General features: G+C 40.2%; 1 protein-coding gene across 2 annotated transcripts; it reads left to right on the forward strand.

Annotated features, from left to right (window-relative positions):
* The first annotated feature begins 254 nt into the window (after nucleotides 1-254).
* On the forward strand, nucleotides 255-23798 carry LOC103118739 (zinc finger MYM-type protein 5). 2 transcript variants are annotated; one of them, XM_007528947.3, is made up of 6 exons: nucleotides 255-735; nucleotides 973-1066; nucleotides 12971-13256; nucleotides 14854-15019; nucleotides 19663-19875; nucleotides 22426-23798. In XM_007528947.3, the coding sequence occupies exons 1-6, from the start codon at nucleotides 265-267 to the stop codon at nucleotides 23161-23163; spliced, it is 1968 nt and encodes a 655-aa protein (XP_007529009.2). In that variant the 5' UTR covers nucleotides 255-264; the 3' UTR covers nucleotides 23164-23798. The 2 variants fall into 2 exon arrangements, with proteins under 2 accessions (XP_007529009.2, XP_060050729.1); XM_060194746.1 differs by lacking the exons at nucleotides 12971-13256; nucleotides 14854-15019; nucleotides 19663-19875; nucleotides 22426-23798 and adding an exon at nucleotides 1201-1444.

Raw genomic sequence — 23798 nt, forward strand, 5'->3', positions numbered from 1 at the left:
GGAAGGGAGTGATAGAGACAGAGAGAGACACCTGCAGCACTGCTTCACCATTGGCAAAGCTTTCCCCCTACAGGTGGGGACCAGGGGCTGGAACCTGGGTCCTTGAGCACTGTAATAGGTGCGCCACCACCCGGCGCCTAATATACAAAAATTTCAGTCACAGTGACAAAAAATGTTTAATATCATTGGTATTATTTCCTTGAAATGAAATAATAATATAATATACCAGGATTTTTTTTTTTTTTCTTTTACAGGTTATTTGGCATGGATAAATTCTCAGTGGGAGGATTAAAATTGACTGAACCGACTCCTGTCTTACTAGGGAGCACTGCCATTTCAGTTAGTCACATGGAAGCAGGAATTTCTCTTGGTGACACAACAAATCCTCTAGTTAATAGATCAAGAAACTCTTCTATGCCAGAAGATGAGGATGATGATGTTGTGTTTGTTGAATCTATACAACCTCCTTCAACTTCTGCTCCAACAGTAACTGATCAAAGAAATATATCAAGACATGAAAAACTCCAAGGGAATGATTCTCTAACTCTTCCTTCCTCAAGAGATTTGGCTTCTCAGAAGGGAAGTGTAAGTGAGACGATAATTATTGATGATGAAGAGGACATAGAAACAAATGGAGGAAATAAAAAAAATTCATTCAGTTGTCTTGAATGGGGGCTTCCTGGAACTAAGAACAGAACCAATGATTTCTCCACTACCAGTCTTTCAAGAAGTAAGGTAAATGCAGGAATGGGTAATAGTGGTATCACTGCAGAATCGACTCTGAAATTCGTATTACTAATGTTACAACTTTAGAAACAGGTGTAAGCTCTGAATGATGGGCAAGATATGAACTTAATGATTACCCATGTAACATCACTATAGAATATCAACTTGGGAAATGTCGCTAATGGACAACAGTCAAGTGATTTTGGTGATAACATACAAATATACACCCCATCTTTAACTTCACAGACCAAGAATGCTGTAGGACCTTTTAATCCTGGTAGGATGAGTGTGGCAGGAGGTGAATTCCAGAAAGGAGGATTGGCAGCTCACCATAGTCCTGGTAAGCAGTAAATAATAACATGACACATTTCACATCCCTGAGAAGACAAAATTTTGGTTGTTATTTTTTATTTGTTTATTTTCCCTTTTGTTGCCCTTGTTGGTTTTTATTGTTATTGATGTCACTGTTGTTAGGACAGAGAGAAATGGAGAGAGGAGGGGAAGACGGGGAGAGAAAAAGAGACGCCTGCAGACCTGTTTCACTGCCTGTGAAGTGGACCCCCCCCCCGCAGGTGGGGAGCCGGGGGCTCGAACTGCTTATGCTGATCCTTGAGCTTTGTACCACGTGTGTTTAACCCACTGTGCTACCACCCAGTTCCCCATTATTTCTTTTTTATTTTATTTATTTTTTTTAAAAAGATTTTATTTATAAGTGGAAAGATAGGAGGAGAGAGAAAGAACCAGACATCACTCTGGTACATGTGCTGCTGGGGACTGAACTCAGGACCTCATGCTTGAGAGTCTAATGCTTTATCCATTGCGCCACCTTCCGGACCACTTTATTTTAATTTTTTTAATTATATTTATTTATTTATCCCCTTTTGTTGCCTTTTTTGTTTTATTGTTGTAGTTATTATGATTGTTGTCATCGTTGGATAGGACAGAGACAAATGGAGAGAGGAGGGGAAGACGGGGAGAGAAAGACAGACACTTGCAGACCTTCAGCACTTGTGAAGCTGCTCCCCTGTAGGTGGGGAACTGGGGGCTTGAACTGGGATTCTTATGCTGGTTCTTGCGCTTTGCACCATGTGCACTTAACCCGCTGCGCTAACGCCCAACTGCCATTATTCCTTTAAAAAATTTTTAAAAATATTTATTCCCTTTTGTTGCCCTTATTGTCTTTATTATTGTAGTTATTACTGTTGTTGTTATTGATGTCATCGTTGTTACATAGGACAGAAAAATGGAGAGAGGAGGGGAAGACAGAGAGGGGGAGAGAAAGACACCTGAATTCCTGCTTCACCACTTGTGAAGTAACTCCCCTGCAGGTGGGGAGCCAGGGGATTGAACGGGGATCTTTACGCTGGTTCTTGTGCTTTGCGCCACCTACGCTTATGTTGCGCTACCACCTGACTCACCGTTATTTCTTTTTTAATACCCAATACTCTTTACTCATCAGAGGTTTTTTTGTTTCTTTATCTTTATTCATTGGATAGAAACAGAAATTGAAAGAGAAAGGGGTGATAGAGAGGCACCTGCCTGCAGCCCTGCTTCGCCACTCGCAAAGCTTTCCCCCTGCAGGTGGGGACCAGGTGCTCAATCCTGGGTCCTTGTGCATTGTATGTTCGCTCAACCGGGTGCACCACCACCCAGCCCCTTTTTTGTTATTTCTATTGTCTATCTTTTAGTTACATTCCGCATATGCGATATTTTCTCTTGTCTGTTTGATATTAAGATAAAATATTTTACTTAGTTAAAACTCGATAGTCCAGAGAATGTAGGTCAGTGGTAGAGTATTTGCTTCAATCTTAGGCACTAGGACTGCTCTCTGAATTTTCAGGCTTTTAAATTGAACTAGCCAATGTAATTTACATCTCAACGTTTTGATGTAAACCTCTTTAACTGGCACCCTCATTTACTGTGTATATTTGTTATAATGTGAAAACCGCAGAATAAAAAGATGAGCACTGGGGAGCAAGATTCACTGGATAGTCTGCATGCCTTATTATGTCCAGGTTCCAGCCCTGGCACCACATGGCAAGTACTTTGTTTTTGGTACCAGGGTTAGTGAATACCACTCCCCATGGCCATTTCTTCTTTATTTTCTTAGAGTATGAGAAACAGATAGAAGGGGAGAGAGGCAAGAGAGAAGGAGAGATGCTGCAGTATCACTCCACCACTAGTGAATCTGAAGCCCCGCAGGCCATATGGTGGACAGTGTCTCAAACCTAGGCCCTTATGCATGGTGATGTGTGAGCTCTACCAGGTAAACCTTCTGCTGGCCACCTAAATTAAAACTTTAAATTAAAAAAACAAAAATTACCATGGTCAAGCAGGTGGTGCAATGGATAAAGCATTGGGTTCTCAAGCATGAGGTCCCAAGTTCAGTCCCCGGGAGCACATGTACCAGAGTGATATCTGGTTCTTTCTCTCTGCCTACCTTTCTCATTAATAAATAAAATAGTGGTTCGGGAGTTGGTTCAGTGGATAAAGCATTGGATTCTCAAGCATGAGGTCATGAGTTCAATTCCTGGCAGCACATGTGCCAGAATGATATCTGGTTCTTTCTCTCTCTGTCCTTCTATCTTCATGAATAAATACATAAAATCTTTAAAATAAATAAATAAATAAAATCTAAAAAAAATTATCTGAGCAGTCTTGTTCTGGAAATACTTAAATGTAATGGAAGTTTATTTTCCTTTTTTTTTTTTTCCCCCTGTGGATCAAACCCATGGCCCCATTCATGTGAAACACTAGCGTAACATTTAGCTACATATATGATCCCTTAATGAAGCTATATTAAAATTAGCAGGGTAAGGGAGATAGCATAATGGTTACTCAAAGGGACTCAATGCATGAGGCTGCAAGGTCTCAGGTTTAATATCCCCTTCCCACACACACGAATACCCACCAGCACCACCACCCTAAGATAGATTTGGGCATAAGCCAGAGCTGAGCAACGCTCTGGTAAATTAATAATAATAATAATAATAATAATAATAATATAATAATAATGGGCTGGTTGGTGGTGCACATATATTACTAAGTGCAAGGACCTGCACAAAGAGCTGAGTTCCAGCCTTTGCCCCCCACCTGCACTGCAGGAAGAAAGCTTCACAAGCAGTGATGCAGGTCTGCAGGTGTCCCGCTGTCTTTCCCTCTTTACCTCCCTTCCCCTCACAATTTCTGTTGTCCTATGCAATGAAATGGGAAAAAAGATGGCTGCCAGGAGCTGGCACCGAGCCCCAGTGACAACCCTGGAGGCAAAAATAATAATAAAGTAAGAAGTAGTAGATCTTGTTTGGCTTCCCCCCCAAAAAAGTATTTTTTTCATGCTTTTAACAATATCTATATTTAGAATTTTGGGAAACCTAATTAGTGTTAGTACTCCAATGGAATGTTGTCTTTTTCTTTTTTTTTGCTTCCTTTTTTAAAACATTGGCTTTTGTCTCTTTTGTTTTAAGAATACTGTGGTGGGTGGGGCTGCCAGTGCCATACTGCATAGAGCCCACATATTACAATAACCGCAAGAACCGTGGTTCAAGGACCCATGTTCATGCCTCCTGTCACTACCTGCAGGAGGAAAGTGTCACAAGTAGTGAAGCAGTACTGCAGGTTTCTCTCTTAAGTTATCTGTTGATATCTGTTCCCTCTTAAGTTATCTGTTGATTCAAAATAAATAATATGCTTACGATACCATGGTGTGTGTGGGGTGGGGGCGGCAGGGGAGCACTGGCTTCCATGGGTAAGCTTTATTTTTATTACCTTTATTTATTTATTGGATAGACACAGCCAGAAATTGAGAAGGAAGGATGATAGACATTTGCATCCCTGCTTCACCAGTTGCAAAGCTTTCCTTTAATGTTTACTCCCTTTTGTTGCCCTTGCTGTTTCATTGTTGTAGTTATTATTGTTGTTGTTGTTGTTGTTGTTGCATAGGACAGAGGAGGGGTAGACGAGGTGGGGGGAGAGAAAGATAGACACCTGCAGACCTACTTCACTGCTTGTGAAGTGACTTCCCCTGCAGGTGGGGAGCCCGGGGATCGAACCTGTATTCTTATGCCGGTTGTTGCACTTTATGCCACTTGCTCTTAGCCACCTGCGCTTAGCCAGCTGCGCTACCACCTGACTCCCTTTTAAAAAATTTTTTTTTTTTTTTTACCCAAGCACTGCTCAGCTCAGGCTGATGGTGCAGAAGATTGAACCTGGGACTTTGGAGCCTCAGGCATGAGAGTCTCTTTGCATAACCATTATGTTATCTACCCCTGCCCACTACCATTAAAATTTTTTTTTCTTTTTTTTTTATTAATGATTTACAAAATTACAAAATAACAGGGGTACAATTCCACACGATTCCCACCACCAGAGTTCTGTGTCCCCATTCTTCTTATTGAAAACTGCAGTGGCTCTCCCAAGGTCACAGATAAGAGTTGACTTTTATTTCTATTTTTTTTTTAAAAGTATGTATTTCCCCACCCCCCCATGGTCCTTCCAAATGTCCTTCCTTTTTTCCTCTTCTGTCTCTGGGGTCCTAATTAACTTGGGTTTTAGAGCCCTGTAGTCATCTTCCCCTAACATTTCTCCCCCTCTGAGAGTCTGGACCAAAAAAATTGGGGGGGGGGGGATGCAGAAGGTGAGAGTTCTGGCTTTTGTAATTACTTCTCTGCTGGACATGAGCATTGACAGGTTGATCCATACCCTCAGCCTATTTCTATCTTCCCCTAGTTGGGGAGGGATCTAGAGAGGTGAGGTTCTGGAACACATTGGTGAGGTTATCTGCCCAGAGGTCAGGATGGAATCATAGTAGTAGCATCTGCAACTTGGTGTCTAAAAGGCAGTTAAGATATGAAACAAGACCAGATGCTTAACAAACAGGAATCAGAAAGTAGAATAGAGCAGGTAAGAATAGGGATTTTATGTATGCATAAAGTCCTGGGTTCATACCCTGGCAGCAGTAGGTATATAGTCTCACTTCATTTTTGAGAAAATATTTACCAGGCGCTATAAGTGGAATAATACTTTGTTTGGTGCTTTCGATTGACTTGAAACTCAATCTCACCAGTGTTTTTCCTCAAAACAATCTTCATATTTTGGATGTTTTAATTTTTTTTAACTTATTTTCCCTTTTGTTGCCCTTGTTTTTTTATTGTTGTTGTAGTTATTGTTGTTGATGATGTTGTCATTGAAAATTTTTTTTTTAATATTTAGTTATTCATTTCCCCTTTTTGTTGCCCTTGTTGTTTTTATTCTTGTTAGTAATGTCATTGTTGGATAGGACAGAGAGAAATGGAGAGAGGAGGGGGAGATAGAGAAGGGAGAGAAAGATAGACACCTGCAGACCTGCTTCACTGCTTGTGAAGTGAATCCCCTGTAGGTAGGGAGCCGGGGGCTTGAACCGGTCCTTGTGCTTTGCGCTAGTTTTTTTTTTTTTTTTTTAATTAAGGGTAAGAGACAAGGAGAGAACAATAAATTTACTTGCTGTGGCAGGGATCATGGTTAGGCAAATTGTCACACTATTGAGGTGGAGGTTTTTAATTATAACCTTTTGGTTATGATACATGGCAATAAATTCTGATTCATTATAATGTTCCTGTGATTACTAATATTTTATTTCAGGGGACAACTGTTATAGAAATATATCCTTTGGGAGTTGGGTGATATCGCAGCAGGATAAGCGCAGGTGGCGCAATGCACAAGGACCGGTGTAAGGATTCCAGTTCAAGCCCTCAGCTCCCCACCTGCAGGGAGTTGCTTCACAAGCGGTGAAGCAGGTCTGCAGGTGTCTCCATTTCTCTGTGTCCTATCCAAGAAATGACATCAATAACATCAGCAATAATAACTACAACAATAAAGCAAGGCCAACAAAAGGGAATAAATAAATGAAATATAAAAAAATTATTAAAAGGGAATAAATAGATAAATATTCAAAAATAAAAGTATATCCCTTAAGTAATATTTAGTCTAGAATGTTCATGGGGGTCAGGTGGTGGTGCTCCTGGTTAAGTGATCACATCACAGTGCACAAGGACCCAGGTTTAAGCCCCTGGTCCCCACCTGCAGGGGGAAAGCTTTGCGAGTTGTGAAGCAGGTGTCTGTCTCTCTTCTTTATATGTCCCCCTTCCCCCTTGATTTATGAGCATCTCTATCAAATAAAGATAATTTAAGAGCGGGAGTAGATAGCATAATGTTTATGCAAAGCAACTCTGGTGCCTGACGCTCAAACATACCAGGTTCAGTCCTCTGCTCGACAATAAAATAATGATAATATTAAAATTAAAAAATTAAATAAATATATATCTTAAAATAGTTTTTAAGATTAAGATTTTAAAGGTGGCAGCGCACTGGTTGGTGCATTGGACTCTCAAGTGTGAGGTCCCGGGTTCAAGCCCTGGTAGCACATGTACCAGAGTGATATCTGTCTGGTTCGTTCTTTCTCTCTCTCTCCTATCATTTCTCATGAATCAATAAAATATTTAAAAAACAAAACAAAGATTATATGTGATAGCCATCTAAGTTGAGATCTCATATTTACTTGAAAGTCCAGCACTTTAGCCACTAGTGCCACCTCCCAGAGCAGATGTTGGATGATAACTCAGCTGGGTAGTACTCCTGCTTTGTCATGCATGCAATCCAGGTCCAAGCCTGATTGATCCCCACTGGAAGAAGTTTTAGTCCTGATATCTTTTTTTCTTCCCTCCTTTCTCTCTCCCCTCCCTCCCTCCCGGGTTATCACTGGGGCTCAGTGCCTGCACTATGAGTCCACAATCCACTGCTCCTGGAGGCTTTTTTTTTTGGATAAGACAGAGAAATTGAGAGAGGAGGGGGAAAATAGAGAGGGAAAGAGAAAGATAGACACCTGCAGATCTGCTTCACCACTTGTGAAGTGACCTCCCTGCAGGTTGGGAATTGGGAGCTTGAACCGGAATCCTTGTGCTTTGTACTATGTGCACTTAACTCGTTATGACACTGTCTAGCCTCTCACACCCCCTCTTTTTTTTTTTCACCAGAGCACTGCTTAACTCTGGTTTATAGTGGTGTAGGGGATTGAACCTGGGACTTTGAAACCTCAGACATTAAAGAATTTTTGCATAACCATTATACAGTCTCCTCCACCATGTCTCCATCTTTACCTGAAATAAGTCAGCTCAGAACTGCGAAGTCCTGGTGACAACAACCACAAAAAAGATTCCTGAAAGGGAAGTCACTTGTCGAAAGAGCTGTCTTGTTAGTGTTACTGTTTTCCCACTATTAAACCTGAATGTAGAATTGTAAAAAATGTCTAATTTTAGTATTTATTAACACTAAATTTTGTTTTTTTCTTTCTGTCAAAATTAGTATAACTAAACAAGATGACTTTAGAGTAAGAAAGCAACAGTCATGTTGTTACTGTGAGGAAAAAGTATCTAGAGTGTTTTGTTTTTGTTTCTGTGGCATAAAGGCTGGGATATAGCTTACCTGGTAGAAGAATACACTTCACAGTGCCCTAGTACCCAGGAGTGAGCCCCTGGTTACCATTTAGGAACACCATGCTAAAGAAACGAGAAGCTTCTAGGGTAGTGTAGCAGTTTTGTGGTGGTGTCTCTCTTCCTCTCTGTGTCTGTCTGAAGGAGAAGAATTCTGCAGATGTGGAGCCCCAGTGAAGCCCTAGGTCAAGATGATTTTTTTTTTTTTTTTTTGCAGGGGGGAGTAAAGTTGCATTTAAATCTAGGTCTGAGGGAGTTGGGCGGTAGCCCAGCGGTTAAGCGCACGTTGTGCAAAGCACAAGGACCGGCATAAAGATCCTCCGACTCCCCACCTGCAGGGGGTTCACTTCACAAGCGGTGAAGCAGGTCTGCAGGTGTCTTTCTCTCCCCCTTTCTTTCTTCCCCTCCTCTCTCCATTTCTGTCTTATCCAACAACAACATCAGTAACAACAGCAACAATAAAAACAAGGGCAACAAAAGGGAAAATAAAATAGAATAAAAAAAAGATAAATCTAGGTCTTATAGGCTTAAATTTAACTACGAGTGGTCCCCATTTTGTGAATGGGTGTTATTCCTTAAACTAGATAATAAAATTGTCAGTAAACTAGCAACTGCCCCATTATCGGTATTTAGGCTTGCTAAGAGTGGTTTTTCAGTCTTCAAATTTTAGTTTATTGCTACCTTTTGCATTATTATTTTATGTTTTTTTGTTTGTTTGTTTGTTTATTTTTAATGCCCAGGGTCTGACAAGATAGCTCAGTTGGATGGTGTGCTTACTTTTGTCATGGGTACAACCCAAATTGCCACCGACCCCCATAAAGAAGGAAGCTTCAGTGCTGTAGCGTCTTTTTCTCTTTGTTTTTCTTTTTTTTAAATTCTTTTTATCTTTATTTATTTATTTGTTGGTAGAGATAGCCAGAAGTCGAGAGGAAGGGGGGGAAAGAGATAGAGATACCTGCAGCCTGGCTTCACCACTTGCAAAGTTTTCCCCCTGCAGGTGGGTACCTGGGCTCCAACCTGGGTCCTTGAGCATTGTAACATGTGTGCTCAACCAGGTGTGCCACCACCCAGCCCCTTTCTTTGTTTTTCTACCTGAAATAGCCTGGAGTAGTAATGCCACAGTGATAACAGAAAGTTCATTCAGTAGTGTACTAAATATTATAATGTAATTTAAAAAATGGCTTAACTCAGAACTAGGAAAATGTCCACTCTGAATACCTTGAGTTAAAACTTTTTTTTTTCCTAGGGAGGGGTAGACAGCATAATAGTTATGCAAAGAGACTCTCATGCCTGAGACTCTGAAGTCCCAGATTCAGTCTTCAGCACCATCATCAGCCAGAGCTGAGCAGTGCTCTGGTTAAAAAAAAAAAAAGTATTTATTATTGGATAGAGATAGAATTTGAGAAGGGAGAGGGGGATAGGGAAAGAGACAGAAAGACATCTCCAGTCCTCCTATTGTCTTAGCATGTCATCCTGCAGAAAAAAAGATACACAACAATATGATCCTGTACATTTCTAGTTTGAGTTGTGTACTACCTATACATAATTTGCCGTTTCAAAACTAACAGTAATGTGTCATGAATAGATCCCCATATGAATTTAGGAAAACAGTCTTTTCTGTTCTTTTGAAATTTATAAAACATCAGTAGCTAGAAAGAATTACATTAAAATGTTAAGTCTAAGTGACCCTGGAAGGTGGGGTATTGGACTCACAAACATGAGTCCTAAGTTTGATCGCTGGTACCACATATGCTAAAATGATGCTCTGGTTTTCTCTTATTATTATTAAGTGCCACCAGGGTTATTGATAAGGCTTAGTGCCTACCACTCTCTATATCCTTTTTTAAAAAAATTTTCTTAATTTTATTTATTTTCTCTTTTGTTGCCCCCTTTTTAAAAAAATTGTTGTGGTTATTATTGTTATCGATGTTGTCATTGTTAGGGCAGAGAGAAATGGAGAGGAGGGGAAGACGGGGGGGAGAAAGAAAGACACCTGCAGACCTGTCTCACCGCCTGTGAAGATGGGGAGCCAGAGGCTCGAACGGGAATCCTTGCGCCAGCCCTTGTGCTTCACACCACGTGCACTTAAACCGCTGCACTACTGCCTGATTCCCTCTCTACAGCCTTTATTTATTTTCTTAATTTGGTAGGACAGGGAAATTGAGAGAGGCTGGGGAGACAAAGAGGGAAATAGAAAAGTAGACACCTGCAGCACTGCTTCACTACTCATGAAGTATCCCCCATGCAGGTAGGGAGTAGGGGCTTGAACCGGGCTCCTTGTGCATGGTAATGGGTGTCCTCAATCGTGTGTGCCACTGCCTGGTCCCTGTTATTATTTAAGATAAATCTAGGGATCAGGGCAACAACAGTGCTATGTAGCAGACTTTGATAACTGAGACCCCAGAGGTCCCAGATTCAATCCCTATTATCATGTACCAGAATGATGACTGGTTCTTTTTCTCCTTTTTCTCATGAATAAATAAATAAATTATTTTTTAAAATATTATTTATTTATTTTTATTTTATCAGCACTGTTCAGCTCTGGCTTATAGTGGTATGGAGCGTTGAACCTGGGCTTTTAAAAAAATTTTTTTTATTATATTTATTTTCCCTTTTGTTGCCCTTGTTTTTTCTATCGTTGTTGTAGTTAGTATTGTTGTCATTGTTGGATAGGACAGAGAGAAATAGAGAGAAGGAGAAGACAGGGGGGAGAGAAAGATAAATACCTGCAGACCTGCTTCATTGCCTGTGAAGCGACTCCCCTGCAGGTGGGGAGCCGGGGGCTCGAACTGGGATCCTCATACCGGTCCTTGTGCTTTGTGCCACTTGTGCTTAACCCGCTGCACTACCACCCAACTCCCGAAACATACATACATATATATAATTTATTTATTTACTTTCCCTTTTGTTGCCCTTGTTTAACATAGTTGTGGTTATTGATGTCGTTGTTGTTGGATAGTACAGAGAGAAATGGAGAGAGGAGGGGAAGACAGAGAAGGAGAAAGACACCTGCAGACCTGCTTCACCGCTTGTGAAGCGACTTCCTGCAGGTGGGGAGCCAGGGGCTTGAACTGGGATCCTTACGCCGGTCCTTGTGCTTTGCGCCATGTGCGCTTAACCTGACTCCCTGAAACATATATTTTTAAGAATTTATTTATGGGAGTCCGGCGGTAGCTCAGCAGGCTAAGTGCACGTAGTGCAAAGCGCAAGGACCGGTATAAGAATCCTGGTTTGAGCCCCCGACTCCCCACCTGCAGGGGAGTTGCTTCACAAGAGGTGAAGCAGGTCTGCGGGTGTCTCTCTTTTCTATCTTCCTCTCTGTCTTCCTCTCCTCCATTTCTCTCTGTCCTATCCAACAACGACGACATCAATAACCACAATAAAAAAATATATATATAACTTGTCCGGGAGGTGGTGCAGTGGATAAAGCATTGTGCTTTCATGCATGAGGTCCTGAGTTCAGTCCCTAGCAGCACATGTACCAGAGTGATGTCTGGTTCTTTCTTTCTTCCTGTCTTTCTAATAAATACTATATATATATATATATATATATATATATATATATATATATATAACAAAACAAGGGCAACAAAAGGGAATAAATATTTTAAAAAGAAAAAAGTATATATGTATATTTCTTAGTGATAGTTTTTTTTTTTTTTTTTCCCTGGGGGAGGGAGGACCAGAGCATCACATATGATTCTGGGGACTGAACTCAGGACAGACCTCATGCTTGAGAATCCATCGCTTTACCTACTACGCCTCTTCTTCTTTTTTTTTTCCTTTTTTTAAAAAGGTTTTATTTATTTATTTATTTTTATTTTTTATATAATTTATTTCTTTATTGGGGAATTAATGCTTTACATTCATCAGTAAATACAATAGTTTGTACATGCATAACATTTCCCAGATTCCCATTTAACAATACAACCCCCACTATGTCATTCATCATCTTTCATGGACCTGTATTCTCCCCACCCACCCACCCACCCACCCCAGAGTCTTTTACTTTGGTGTAATACTCCAATTCCATTTCAGGTCTACTTGTGTTTTCTTTTCTGATCTTGTTTTTCAACTTCTGCCTGAGAGTGAGATCATCCCATATTCATCCTTCAGTTTCTGACTTATTTCACTCAACATGATTTTTTCAAGGTCCATCCAAGATTTACGCCTCTTCTTGGATTGTTCTTTCACTTTCTGTATGCTAGAAGTCTCCATACTAAAATGTTGGAGGACTGCAGTAAAATATTGCTTTGTTATATAAATAGATAAAAAATACCAGACTCTGCCTTTGTGTTTGTATATTTGCTTTATTCTCTGTTGTATTGCTTTCCTCTTAGGCAAACAAGAAAAATAGCTAATGTTATTTGCAATTGCCCTGTGTACCAGACATAATGCTTTCCTATATGTATTATTTCAGTTACTCTTCAGGTTTCATTGCCAGCTTGTAGCTGAGAAAAGCAAACTGCAATTTAATGTACTTGCAAAGTGTAGTAAACTCAGGAAATGCATTTTGAGCCTGGGGAATCTGACTTAAGATCTGTTGGCTACCCATTGCCCAATTCCAAGCTGTCATTTACATTGTTGGCATAGTATAGTATCATCACTTAAATATAAAGTGGATAGTTCTCTTGGGATCATGCTGCAAGGTTCTCTGGCCTTATGTAGTGACCTTACAGCTCTTTGAACTTGAACATTATGAATATTTTGAATGTTTTTCTGATAGGAATTTCAGATTGTTCCATGATTTTTTTTTTTTTTTTTTTTTTTTTTTTTTTAAGATTCTTGGATCTCCCAGTCAGCATCATTTCCACGTAATCAGAAACAACCTGGAGTGAATTCCTTATCTGCAGTGGCCTCATTTCCTAAACAGGTTGTCCAGACTTCAGTCAAGCAGCACCTTACTAAACCAGCTAGAATCACCTGTGCACACTGCAAAAACCCTTTGCAAAAGGGGCAAACAGCTTATCAACGAAAAGGATCAGCTCACCTCTTTTGCTCCACCACCTGCCTTTCATCCTTCTCTCGTAAACGTACTCCAAAGAAACGCAATGTGACGTGTAAAAAGTAAGCTCTTCCTTCTAACATGGCTCCATATGGTTGAATGCCACCAGTATAACTGTATGTTCTTTTTTTCTTTAATATTTATTTTCCCTTTTTGTTGCCCTTTTTTTTTAATTGTTGTAGTTATTATTGCTATTATTGATGTCTTCATTGTTAGATAGGACAGAGAGAAATGGAGAGAGGAGGGGAAGGCGGGGAGAGAAAGATAGACACCTGCAGACCTGCTTCACCGCCTGTGAAGCAACACCTCTGCAGGTGGGGAGCTGGGGCTCAAACTGGGATTCTTGCACTTTGTGCCACCTGCGCTTAACCTGCTGCGCTACCGACCGACTCCCAACTATATCTTCTATGTTATCGGAGCTGTGTAGATTCACAGTTGTAATTGTTAGTGTCTTCATTCAAGTTCATTGAGCTTGAGTGACCCTAGAGCATGTTTGAGCTGTGAGCTCATTTGTACTGTATTTACTCTTGGCAACAAGTGGAATACAAATACGAAATAGACGGACACTTTCCCTCCACCTTTGCCTCACCTCCTCTCCCATCTTACTAGTTCTGCCAAGTAGTTACCAGCCTTAGTGGGTTTTGCTTAATTTTTTATTTATTGAGCCAAAGTAACAGCACAAGGACCAGAGATCCCAGATTCAGTCACCCACATTACCTACCGTATGCCAGAGCTAACAGTGCTCTGGCAAAATAAATAAATAAACATTACATATTGTAGCCTGGGATATGGCATGGTAGATAGAGTGTTGGACCTTCGGGCATGAGCTTCTGAATTCAAATTCCAACAACACATGTGCCAGAATGATGCCCTAGGCTTCTTTTTCTCTTTATAATTACTGAATAAATAAGTCCTTTTAAAATATTTGTGAGAGAGCCAGACTAAAGTACCACTCTAGCTTACTTGGTCTGGTGGATCAAACCAGGGCTTCAAACGTGCAAGACCTTCACTGTAGTTACTGAATTGTCTTCTCAGCTGCACTACTAGCTTTTTGTGAATGCTTCTTCCAGTCTGACAAGCCTGTAACAAGGTGTCTGTACTTCACAATATTTTACCTCCAGAACTTCTCTTTCCATACTACTTTTTTAAATGCTATTTTGAAGCTGTACATATTTTAATTTTTTGTTATCTTTATTTATTTATGGATAGGGATAGTCAGAAATTGAGAGGAAGGGGGAGCTCAGGAGAGAGACACCTGTAGCACTGCTTTACCACTTGCAAAGCTTTCCTCCTATAGGTGGGGACTGGGGGACTTGAACCTGGGTCATTGTGCACTGTAACATGTATGCTCAACCAGGTGTGCCACCACCTGGCCCCCTCTTTCCATACTACTTAAAAATTTTTTGTTTTTCTTTTGAAACAGACCACTGCTCAGCTCTGCCTTATAATGGTAGCAGGGGCTGAACCTATGACTTTGGAGTCTCAGGCATAAAAGCCTTTTGCACAACTACTGTGCTATCTCCCTAGCCCCATTTTGAAGCTTTTGACAATGCAACCAAGAAGTAGATTTTAGTAGATCTGAAAAATAGATGATTCCTAGAACTAAAGCCTGTGAAAGTGAGCACTGTTTTTAAATGAGTTGTCAATCCTGTTTTTCAGAGATGCACCTATTAAAAAGGCTGCTGTTGTTCCTCAGGTGGAATCGAGTGAATCTTTCCAAACATTTGCTAGTAAATCTTGTGTATCTCTGTATGAAGACAATCAAAATCTTAGAAAAAGACTACTGGCTAAATCAAGATGTATAATCTGCGGTCAACTAACAGAGGTCTGGATTTTTTCTTTTTTCTTTTTTTCTTTATATTTATTTTCCCTTTTGTTGCCCTTGTTTTTTTTTGTTGTTGTTGATGTTGTTGTAATTAGTGGTGTCGCCATTGTTAGATAGGACAGAGAGAAATGGAGAGGAGAAGGCAGAGAGGAGGAGAGAAAGAGACACCTGCAGACCTGCTTCACTGTCTCTGAAGTGACTCCCCTGCAGGTGGGGAGCCGGGACACCAACCAGGATCCTTAGGCCAGTCCTTGCGCTTTGCGCTATGTGCACTTAACCTGCTGCGCTATAGTCCGACTCCCGGATTTTTTCTTTTTAAACATTTTTATTTATTTGATAGCACAGAAAGAAATTGAGAGGGGGAGGAGAGATCAGAACAACACCTGCAACACTGCTTCACTGCTCGTGAAGCTTCCCCCTGCAGGTGGGGCCAGCAGCTTGAATCCAAGTCCTTGAACCCTAGTCCTAAACTAGATGTGCACTGCTAGTTCCTGTGATTTAATTTTTAAAAAAATTTATTTCTTTATTGGGGAATTAATGTTTTACATTCAACAGTAAATACAATAGTTTGTACATGCATAACATTCCCCAGTTTCCCATTTAACAATACAACCCCCACTATGTCATTTATCATCCTTCATGGACCTGTATTCTCCCCACCCACCCACCCCAGAGTCTTTTACTTCGGTGAGATATGCCAATTAACATTTCAGGTTCTACTTGTGTTTTCATTTCTGATCTTGTTTTTCTTTTTTTTTTTTTTTCCTGATTTTTTTTTTTATTGGGGAATTAATGTTTTACATTCAACAGTAAGTACAATAGTACATAGTAACAGTACAATACAATAAGTACAGTATAATACAATAAGTACAATAGTAATAGTAAGTACAATAGTACATGTATAACATGTACATGTATAACATTCCCCAGTTTCCCATATAGCAATACAACCCCCACTAGGTCCTCTGAATCCTTCTTGGATCTGTATTCTCCCCACCCACCCACCCCAGAGTCTTTTACTTTAGTGCGATACGCCAATTCCATTTAAGGTTCTACTTGTGTTTTCTTTCTGATCTTATTTTTCAACATCTGCCTGAGAGTGAGATCATCCCATATTCATCCTGTTTCTGACTTATTTCACTTAACATGAATTTTTCAAGGTCCATCCAAGATCGGCTGAAAATGGTGAAGTCACCATTTTTTACAGCTGAGTAGTATTCCATTGTGTATATAGACCACAGTTTGCTCAGCCACTCATCTGTTGATGGACACCTGGGTTGCTTCCAGGTTTTGGCTGTTACAAATTGTGCTGCCAAGAACATATGTGTACACAGATCTTTTTGGATGGATGTGTTGGGTTCCTTAGGATATATCCCCAGGAGAGGAATTGCAGGGTCATAGGGTAGGTCCATTTCTAGCCTTCGGAGATTTAATTTTACTTTAACATTTTTTTAAATATTTGTTTATTTATTCCCTTTTGTTGCCCTTGTTTTATTGTTGTAGTTATTGTGGTTATTGATGTCGTCATTGTTGGATAGGACAGAGAAATGGAGAGAGGAGGGGAAGACAGAGAGGGGGGAGAGAAAGACACCTACAGACCTGCTTCACTGCTTGTGAAGCGACTCCCTTGCCGGTGTGAAGCCACGGGCTCGAACTGTGATCCTTACACCAGTCCTTGCACTTTGAGCCACCTGTGTTTAACCCGCTGCACTACCACCCGACTTTCTATTTCAAATTTTAAAAATTTCTAGTAATTTATTTATAAAATAAAATATATCGACAAAGTTGATCCATACCCCCAGCCTGTCTCTTTCTTTCCCTAGTGGGGCAGGCCTCTGGAGAGGTGAGGTTCTCAGTCCAGGAATGTCAGGTTGACATCATGATAGCATCTGCAACTTGGTGGCAAAATGCTGGAACTGGAAGATTGACATTCCATGCGTGGTTATTTTAACTTTTAAGACCTACTATATGTTCTTCTGTGTACATAGTGCACATACCTTGAATCTACACAGTATTGTCTTTGGGATCAATAAGGATATGTTAGATCTGTCTCTCAAACAAATACTTAGTTTGCACAGTAAGGAAAATACACATCTATTTCTATGGAATTAGATGTACTTATAAACCAAGCAATAGTTTGTGGAGAATTTTTTTTAAATTTATTTCTTTATTGGGGAATTAATGTTTTACATTCAACAATAAATATAATAGTTTGTACATGCATAACATTCCCCAGTTTCCTATTTAACAATTGTGGAGAATTTTGTTCTTACTAGTAACACAAACTTAAAATGTCAGTTCAGGTGGTCTGGGAGATGGCACAGTGCATGAAGCATTGGAATCTCAAGCAGGAGGTCTGGAGTTCAATCTTTGGCAGCACATGTACTGGAGTGATACCTGGTTTTTCCTCTCTCTTCTACCTTTCTCATTAATAAATAAAATAAAGTAAATAAGTTCAGGGGGCTGGACACACATGGTCAAGTGTGTGTCATAATGCATAAGGAGCCAGGTTTAAGCCTCTTGGTCCCCACCTGCCATTGGAAGGTTTATACGCTGTGAAGCAGTGCTGCAGGTGTCTGCCTATCTTTCTCTTCTTCTTTATTTTTGTATTATCTTTATTTATTATTGAATAGAGACAGCAGAAATCAAGAAAGGGGGTAAAGGGAGATAGGGAGGGAGACACCTGCAACACTGCTTCACCACTTGCAAAGTTTTCCTCCTGCGGGTGGGGGCTTGAACCTGGGTCCTTGAGCATGGTAACGTGTCCACTCAACCAGATGCACCACCACCTGTCCCGTCTCCCTCCTTCTCTGTTTCCCTTCCCTCTCAGTTTCTTTCTGTCCCTATCAAGTAAAGTTAAAAACATTAAAAAGATAGACTTTAAGTTCAGGGCATGAAGCAGATGATACTAATGCAAGAGCATGTGGAAGAAATAGAATGAAAGTATATCAGAAGTTGGGCAGCAGTGCAGCGGGTTAAGCGCACGTGGCGGCGAAGCACAAAGACTGGCTTAAGGATCCCAGTTCAAGCCCCTACTCCCCATCTGCAGGGGAGTCACTTCATGGTGAAGCAGGTCTGCAGGTTTCTATCTTTCTCTCCCCCTCTCTGTCTTCCCCTCCTCTCTCCATTTCTCTCTGTCTTATCTAACAATAACGACATCAATAACAGCAACAATAATAACTACAGAAATAAAAAACAAGGGCAACAGAAGGAAAAATAAAAAATATTTTAAAAGTAGGTCCGCCAGTAGGGCAGCATGTTAAGTGCACGTGGCGCGAAGCACAAAGACCGGCAAAAGGATCCTGATTCGAGCCCCTGGCTCCCCACCTGTGGGGGGGGGTCACTTCATAAGCAGTGAAGCAGGTCTGCAGGTGTCTTTCTCTCCCCCTCTCTGTCTTCCCCATCTCTCTCCATTTCTCTTTGTCCTATCCAACAACGACATCAATAATAACTACAACAATAAAAAACAAGGGCAACAAAAGGGAATAAATATTTTTTTTTAAAAAAAGGGAGTCGGGCGGTAGCACATCGGTTAAGCACAGGTGGCATAAAGCACAGGGACCTGCATAAGGATCCCGGTTCGAGCCCCTGTCTTCCCCACCTGGCTCCCCACCTGCAGGTAGGTCGCTTCGCAAGCGGTGAAGCAAGTTTGCAGGTGTCTGTCTTTCCTCCTCTCTGTCTTCCCCTCAGCTCTCCATTTCTCTCTGTCCTATCCAACAACTACGATGTCAATAATAACTACAACAATAACAAAAAACCAAAAGGGAATAAATATTAAAAAAAAAAAAAAAGAGTCACCTTACATGCACCCTGTATGTAGGTGATGCTGGTTCCCTAAGTCTCTCCCACAGTTTATCTAAGGCAGTGAAGTTTGTCAGCTAAGAACTCCCAATCCATTTCTTTTAAGCAAATCACCTCAAAAGTCCACTGCACCACATCTCAAACTACTGGTCCCCCCTCTTCCTTTCTTTCTCCCCTCCTTTCTTGGTTTCTCTCTGTCCTATCTGCAGGTGTCTTTCTCTCCCCCCCTCTTTGTATTTCTCTCCTCACGCCATTTCTCTCTGTCCTATCCAACAATGACAACAACAATAATAACTACAACAATAAAACAGTAAAGGGCAACAAAAGGGAATAAATAAATATATTTTTTAAAAATTCCCTTGAATGATCCAGGAGGTGACACAATGGATAAAGCAATGAACTCTCAAGCATTAGGTCCCTAGTTCAATCCCCAGTAGCACATGTACTGGTGTGATGTCTGGTTCTTTCTCTCTCTTCTATCATTCTCGTTAATAAATTTTAAAAAATTAAAAAAAAATTCCCTTGAATTTTTTTTCTTAATCTCTATTCACATGCTGGATAGACATAGCCCGAATTGAGAGGAAAGAGGGTGATAGAGAGGGAGAGACAGAGGGACATCTATGGCACTGCTTTGCCATGTGTGAAGCTTTCCACTTGTAGGAGGGGAGCAGGGGCTTGGGTCCTTGTGCACTGTAACAAATGCGTTCAACCAGCTGTGCCACCATCCGGCCCCTTGAATATTTCTTTTACTGATAAATTCCTAGTAAGTCTTTGTCTATATTACTATGCTAATTTGACTTACCTAATAATTCTGTTTTTTTTTTTTTTTTCGTTTCCCTCAGATTCGCCATGAGGTCAGTGTTAATAACGTGACACACAAGCTGTGCAGTAACCAGTGCTTTATTAAGTACAGGTTGGCCAATGGTTTGGTCATGAATTGCTGTGAGCAGTGTGGCGAGTACTTGTCCAGTAAAAGTTATGGAAGCAACATTCTGATTATTGAAGGTCAGCAGACGAGATTTTGCTGCCAAAGTTGTGTTAACAAATATCAGCAGGTAATTCTCTAAATTTGTTTTAAATGACCAGGTATACTATAACTTCTCATTGTTCCTTCACCATGTTGATCCTCGAATCTTATTTGGTTTCATTTATATTATTCTGTTACTGAGATGTCACACCTCAGATTGGTACCGAAATTAATTGTTGAAGGGAGCTGGGCGGTGGTACACTTGGTTAAGTGTACATAGCCCCAAACACAAGGAAAAAGGCTTGAGCACCCACACCCTACCTGCAGGGAGACCTGTTTTGTGCGTGGTGAAGCGGGCATGTAGGTGTTTTATCTTTCTCTCTTTTTTTTTTGCCTGCAGGGTTATTGCTGGGGCTCGGTGCTTGCACCATGAATCCACTGCTCTTGGAGGCCTCTCCCCCCCTTTTTTTTTAGCCCTTGTAGCCTTGTTGTGGTTATTATTGTTATTGTTGATGTCGTTCGTTATTGGATAGGACAGAGAGAAATGGAGAGGAGGGGAAGACGGGGAGAGAAAGACAGACACCTGCAGACCTGCTTCACCACCTGTGAAGCGACTCCCCTGCAGGTAGGGAACCGGAGCTCAACCAGGATCCTCACACCGGTCCTTAGGCTTTGAGCCACCGCTGACCCCCTCTTTTTTTTTCTCTCTCTCTTTTTCTTTCTTTCTTTCTTTCTTTCTTTCTTTCTTTCTTTCTTTCTTTCTTTCTATTTCTTTCCTTTTGATAGGACAGTGAAATTAAGAGGGGAGGGGAGGAGAGAAGAGGATAAAGGCTTGAATCAGGTACTCTGACCTCTGTCTTCCCTCTACCTCCTGTGAAACTCAGTGTAATAAATCTTTTACAATATTACATCTAATAGGATACCAGTCAGATCATATATATATATATATATATATATATATACACATATATATATATTTTTGTTGTTATTTTCAGTTGTGTATTTTTCTACTCTAAAATTGTAATTTGATGTGAAAATGTATCATATTGTCAAGATCCACCTATGCTGCAATACAGGTCTTGTTTTTATTGCTAAATACTGTTCCTTTGTGTGCATAATTCCACATTTTTTTATCCATCAACAGTGGGTATTTCAGTTGAGTTTACTGTTGTGACTAATGTTGCTATTAAGTTTCCTCAAGTCTGTGTGGACAAGTAATTTCTTTTTTTTTTTTTTAACATTTTATTTATTTATGAGAAAGATAGAAAGTTAGAAAGAGAGAGAAAGAACCAGACATCACTCTGGCACATGTGCTGCCGGGGATCAAACTTGGGACCTCATGCTTGAGAGTCCAAAGTTTTATCACAGTGCCACCTCCCAGACCACGTAATTTCTTTTTATATTAGAAAGTCATTTGGCAACTTTTTACCTTTTGAGAAATTAAGGGCGCTGGGCAGTGGCACACCCAGTTAAGTACACATAGTATAATGCTCAAGGACCCTCACAAGGGCTTGAGCCCGCAGCTCCCCACCTGCAGGGGGGACATTTCACAAGCTGTTAAGCAGCTCTGCAGGTAGGTGTCTCTCTTCCTCTCTATCTCCCTTTTCTCTCTCAATTTCTCTGTCTTACCCAATAATATGGAAGAATATCTGCCAGAGTGGTGGATTCGTAGTGCCAGCACTTGAGCCCCAGTGATAACCCTGGAGGCAAAACGAAAACCAGAAACTACAGACTGCTTCAAGTTAGTTGTGCCTATTTACATTCTCATCAGTTCTTTAGAAAGGTTACAGGTTTTTCACACATTTCTGTACTTGTCATCTTTTTTTTTTAATATTTATTCCCTTTTGTTGCCCTTACTGTTTTATTGTTGTAGTTATTATTGTTGTCATTGTTGTTGGATAGGACAGAGAGAAATGGAGAGGAGGGAAGACAGATAAGGAGAGAGAAAGATAGACACCTGCAGACCTGCTTCATCGCTTATGAAGCGACTACCCCTCCTGGGGGGGTTGAACCGGGATTCTTATGCTGGTCCTTGCGCTTTGCGCGCCACCTGCACTTAACCCACTGTGCTATTGCCCAGCTCCCAATTGTCATCTTTATTATGGCTATCCTAGTGGGTGTGAAGTGGTGTGAGGTAGTTTTAATTTGTATTTCCTTGATAACTAAGGATGACCATCTTTGCATATTTATTTTTTATTTACCTTTTTCTTTCTTTATTTTTTATCTTTATTATTTCTTCCTTTATTATTTTTTTTAAGATATTATTTATTTATGAGAAAGATAGGAGGAGAGAGAAAGAACCAGACATCACTCTGGCACACATGTGTGCTGGGGATTGAACTCGGGACCTTATACTTGAGCGTCCAGAGCTTTACCACTGCACCACCTCCCAGACCACTTACTTATTTTTATTTTATCTTTTTTATTGATGGGGTTAATAATGCTTTACAGCATAGTCATTGATATAAGTGTAATGCACCAGGACCCCCCAGTCTTTTCCACCCCTCCTTTCTCCAAGTCGTTTGCTTTGATGCAAAACACCATATTTATCTACTGCGGCACCTCCCAGGTCAAAGCACCATATTTATTTCACATTTTTTGTGTTGCTGACTAAGTAAAATCATCTATTTATCCCCAGATGGAAGCCATATCACAGCAATTGCCAACACCAGAAGAGCGAAAAAGGAATGCTGCTCAAGAAGAAAGTGAAAGAAAACTGAATTCTTGCTTAGGAAGAATTGATGGAATACAAGAAAAAAGGGAAAAGATGCCTGAGCTGCAGGACTCAGCAAGCGGTAGTGCAGCTGTCTCACAGAGCTTACAGGACATGAACTTACCTTTGTCTGTGTCAGCCTTACCTGATAAACTTCAGGAGCAACTGACAGAAGACTCTGTTTTACCCATTGTGCTCTCTACAGACCCAGGTACATGGCCCCGACTTCTGAACATTAAGCAACGGGACATTCTTGTTGAAAATGAACCACATCAAGTAAGAGATTTTAACTTTCCAAAAGACAATACAGGAAGAAAGTTTTCAGAAGCTTACTATACACGAATGCTTCCAAATGGTGAAAAAACCACTAGGTCCTGGTTACTTTATTCAGTTTCAAAAGATTCTGTATTTTGTCTCTATTGCAAACTCTTTGGGGAAGGGAAAAACCAACTTAAGAATGAGAATGGGTGTAAAGATTGGCAGCATTTATCACATATTCTCAGTAAGCACGAAGAAAGTGAAATGCATATCAACAATAGTGTTAAGTATTCAAAACTGAAATCTGACTTGAAAAACAGTAAAACTGTTGAAGCTGCAGAACACAGATTACTTGTGAATGAGAGGAGTGATAGTGTTGTGCTATTACATTCACAGTTTACCTGAGCTTTCCATGACAGAGCTTTGTGTTTTCTTGGAAAAGCTATGTACCTGGGTAGTACCATTTGGTTTTGAGACTCTATTCAGAGTAGCTTGCAAATATTTATTGCAATAATTACAGTAGCGAATAAGGAGTAAAGCATATTTATGTTCCAAATTCCAAGCTAACTGGAGTCAGTAAGCACTAATGCTGATTTCACCAAAGGCAACTGTTAATTTTCAATTCCCACCATTTAAATTGATGTTTGAAGACTGGCAAGTTTGGTTAATTTTCTATATTAATTACTTTGAAAGAAGGGGAGAGATGTGAAATTTATCAACACCAGTTTAAGCACTATACTTAAGTGAACCAGTGTTCTCAATATGATAAAAACACTCAGAAACTTTCTAAGAACATAACGATATCTGAAACTACATACAGCTTTTTGCTATCAAACCAAATATTTGATTTCGGTTGAGAAAAATAGTATTATTTGTTAAATTAAAACAAAAGCCATTTTCATTTGTGTTATATTTTAATTTGTGTTGTGCTTTAATTTAATTTGTAAATGTTTTGGCTTTATTATGCAATATCTATAATAAAGAGTATTTTTATGTTATAAATAAAAGAATTATTAAAATGTATTAATTTTTGAGGGTAA

This window comes from Erinaceus europaeus, chromosome 7, assembly GCF_950295315.1.
Source record: "Erinaceus europaeus chromosome 7, mEriEur2.1, whole genome shotgun sequence".
In the NCBI taxonomy this organism is placed as follows: Eukaryota; Metazoa; Chordata; class Mammalia; order Eulipotyphla; family Erinaceidae; genus Erinaceus; species Erinaceus europaeus.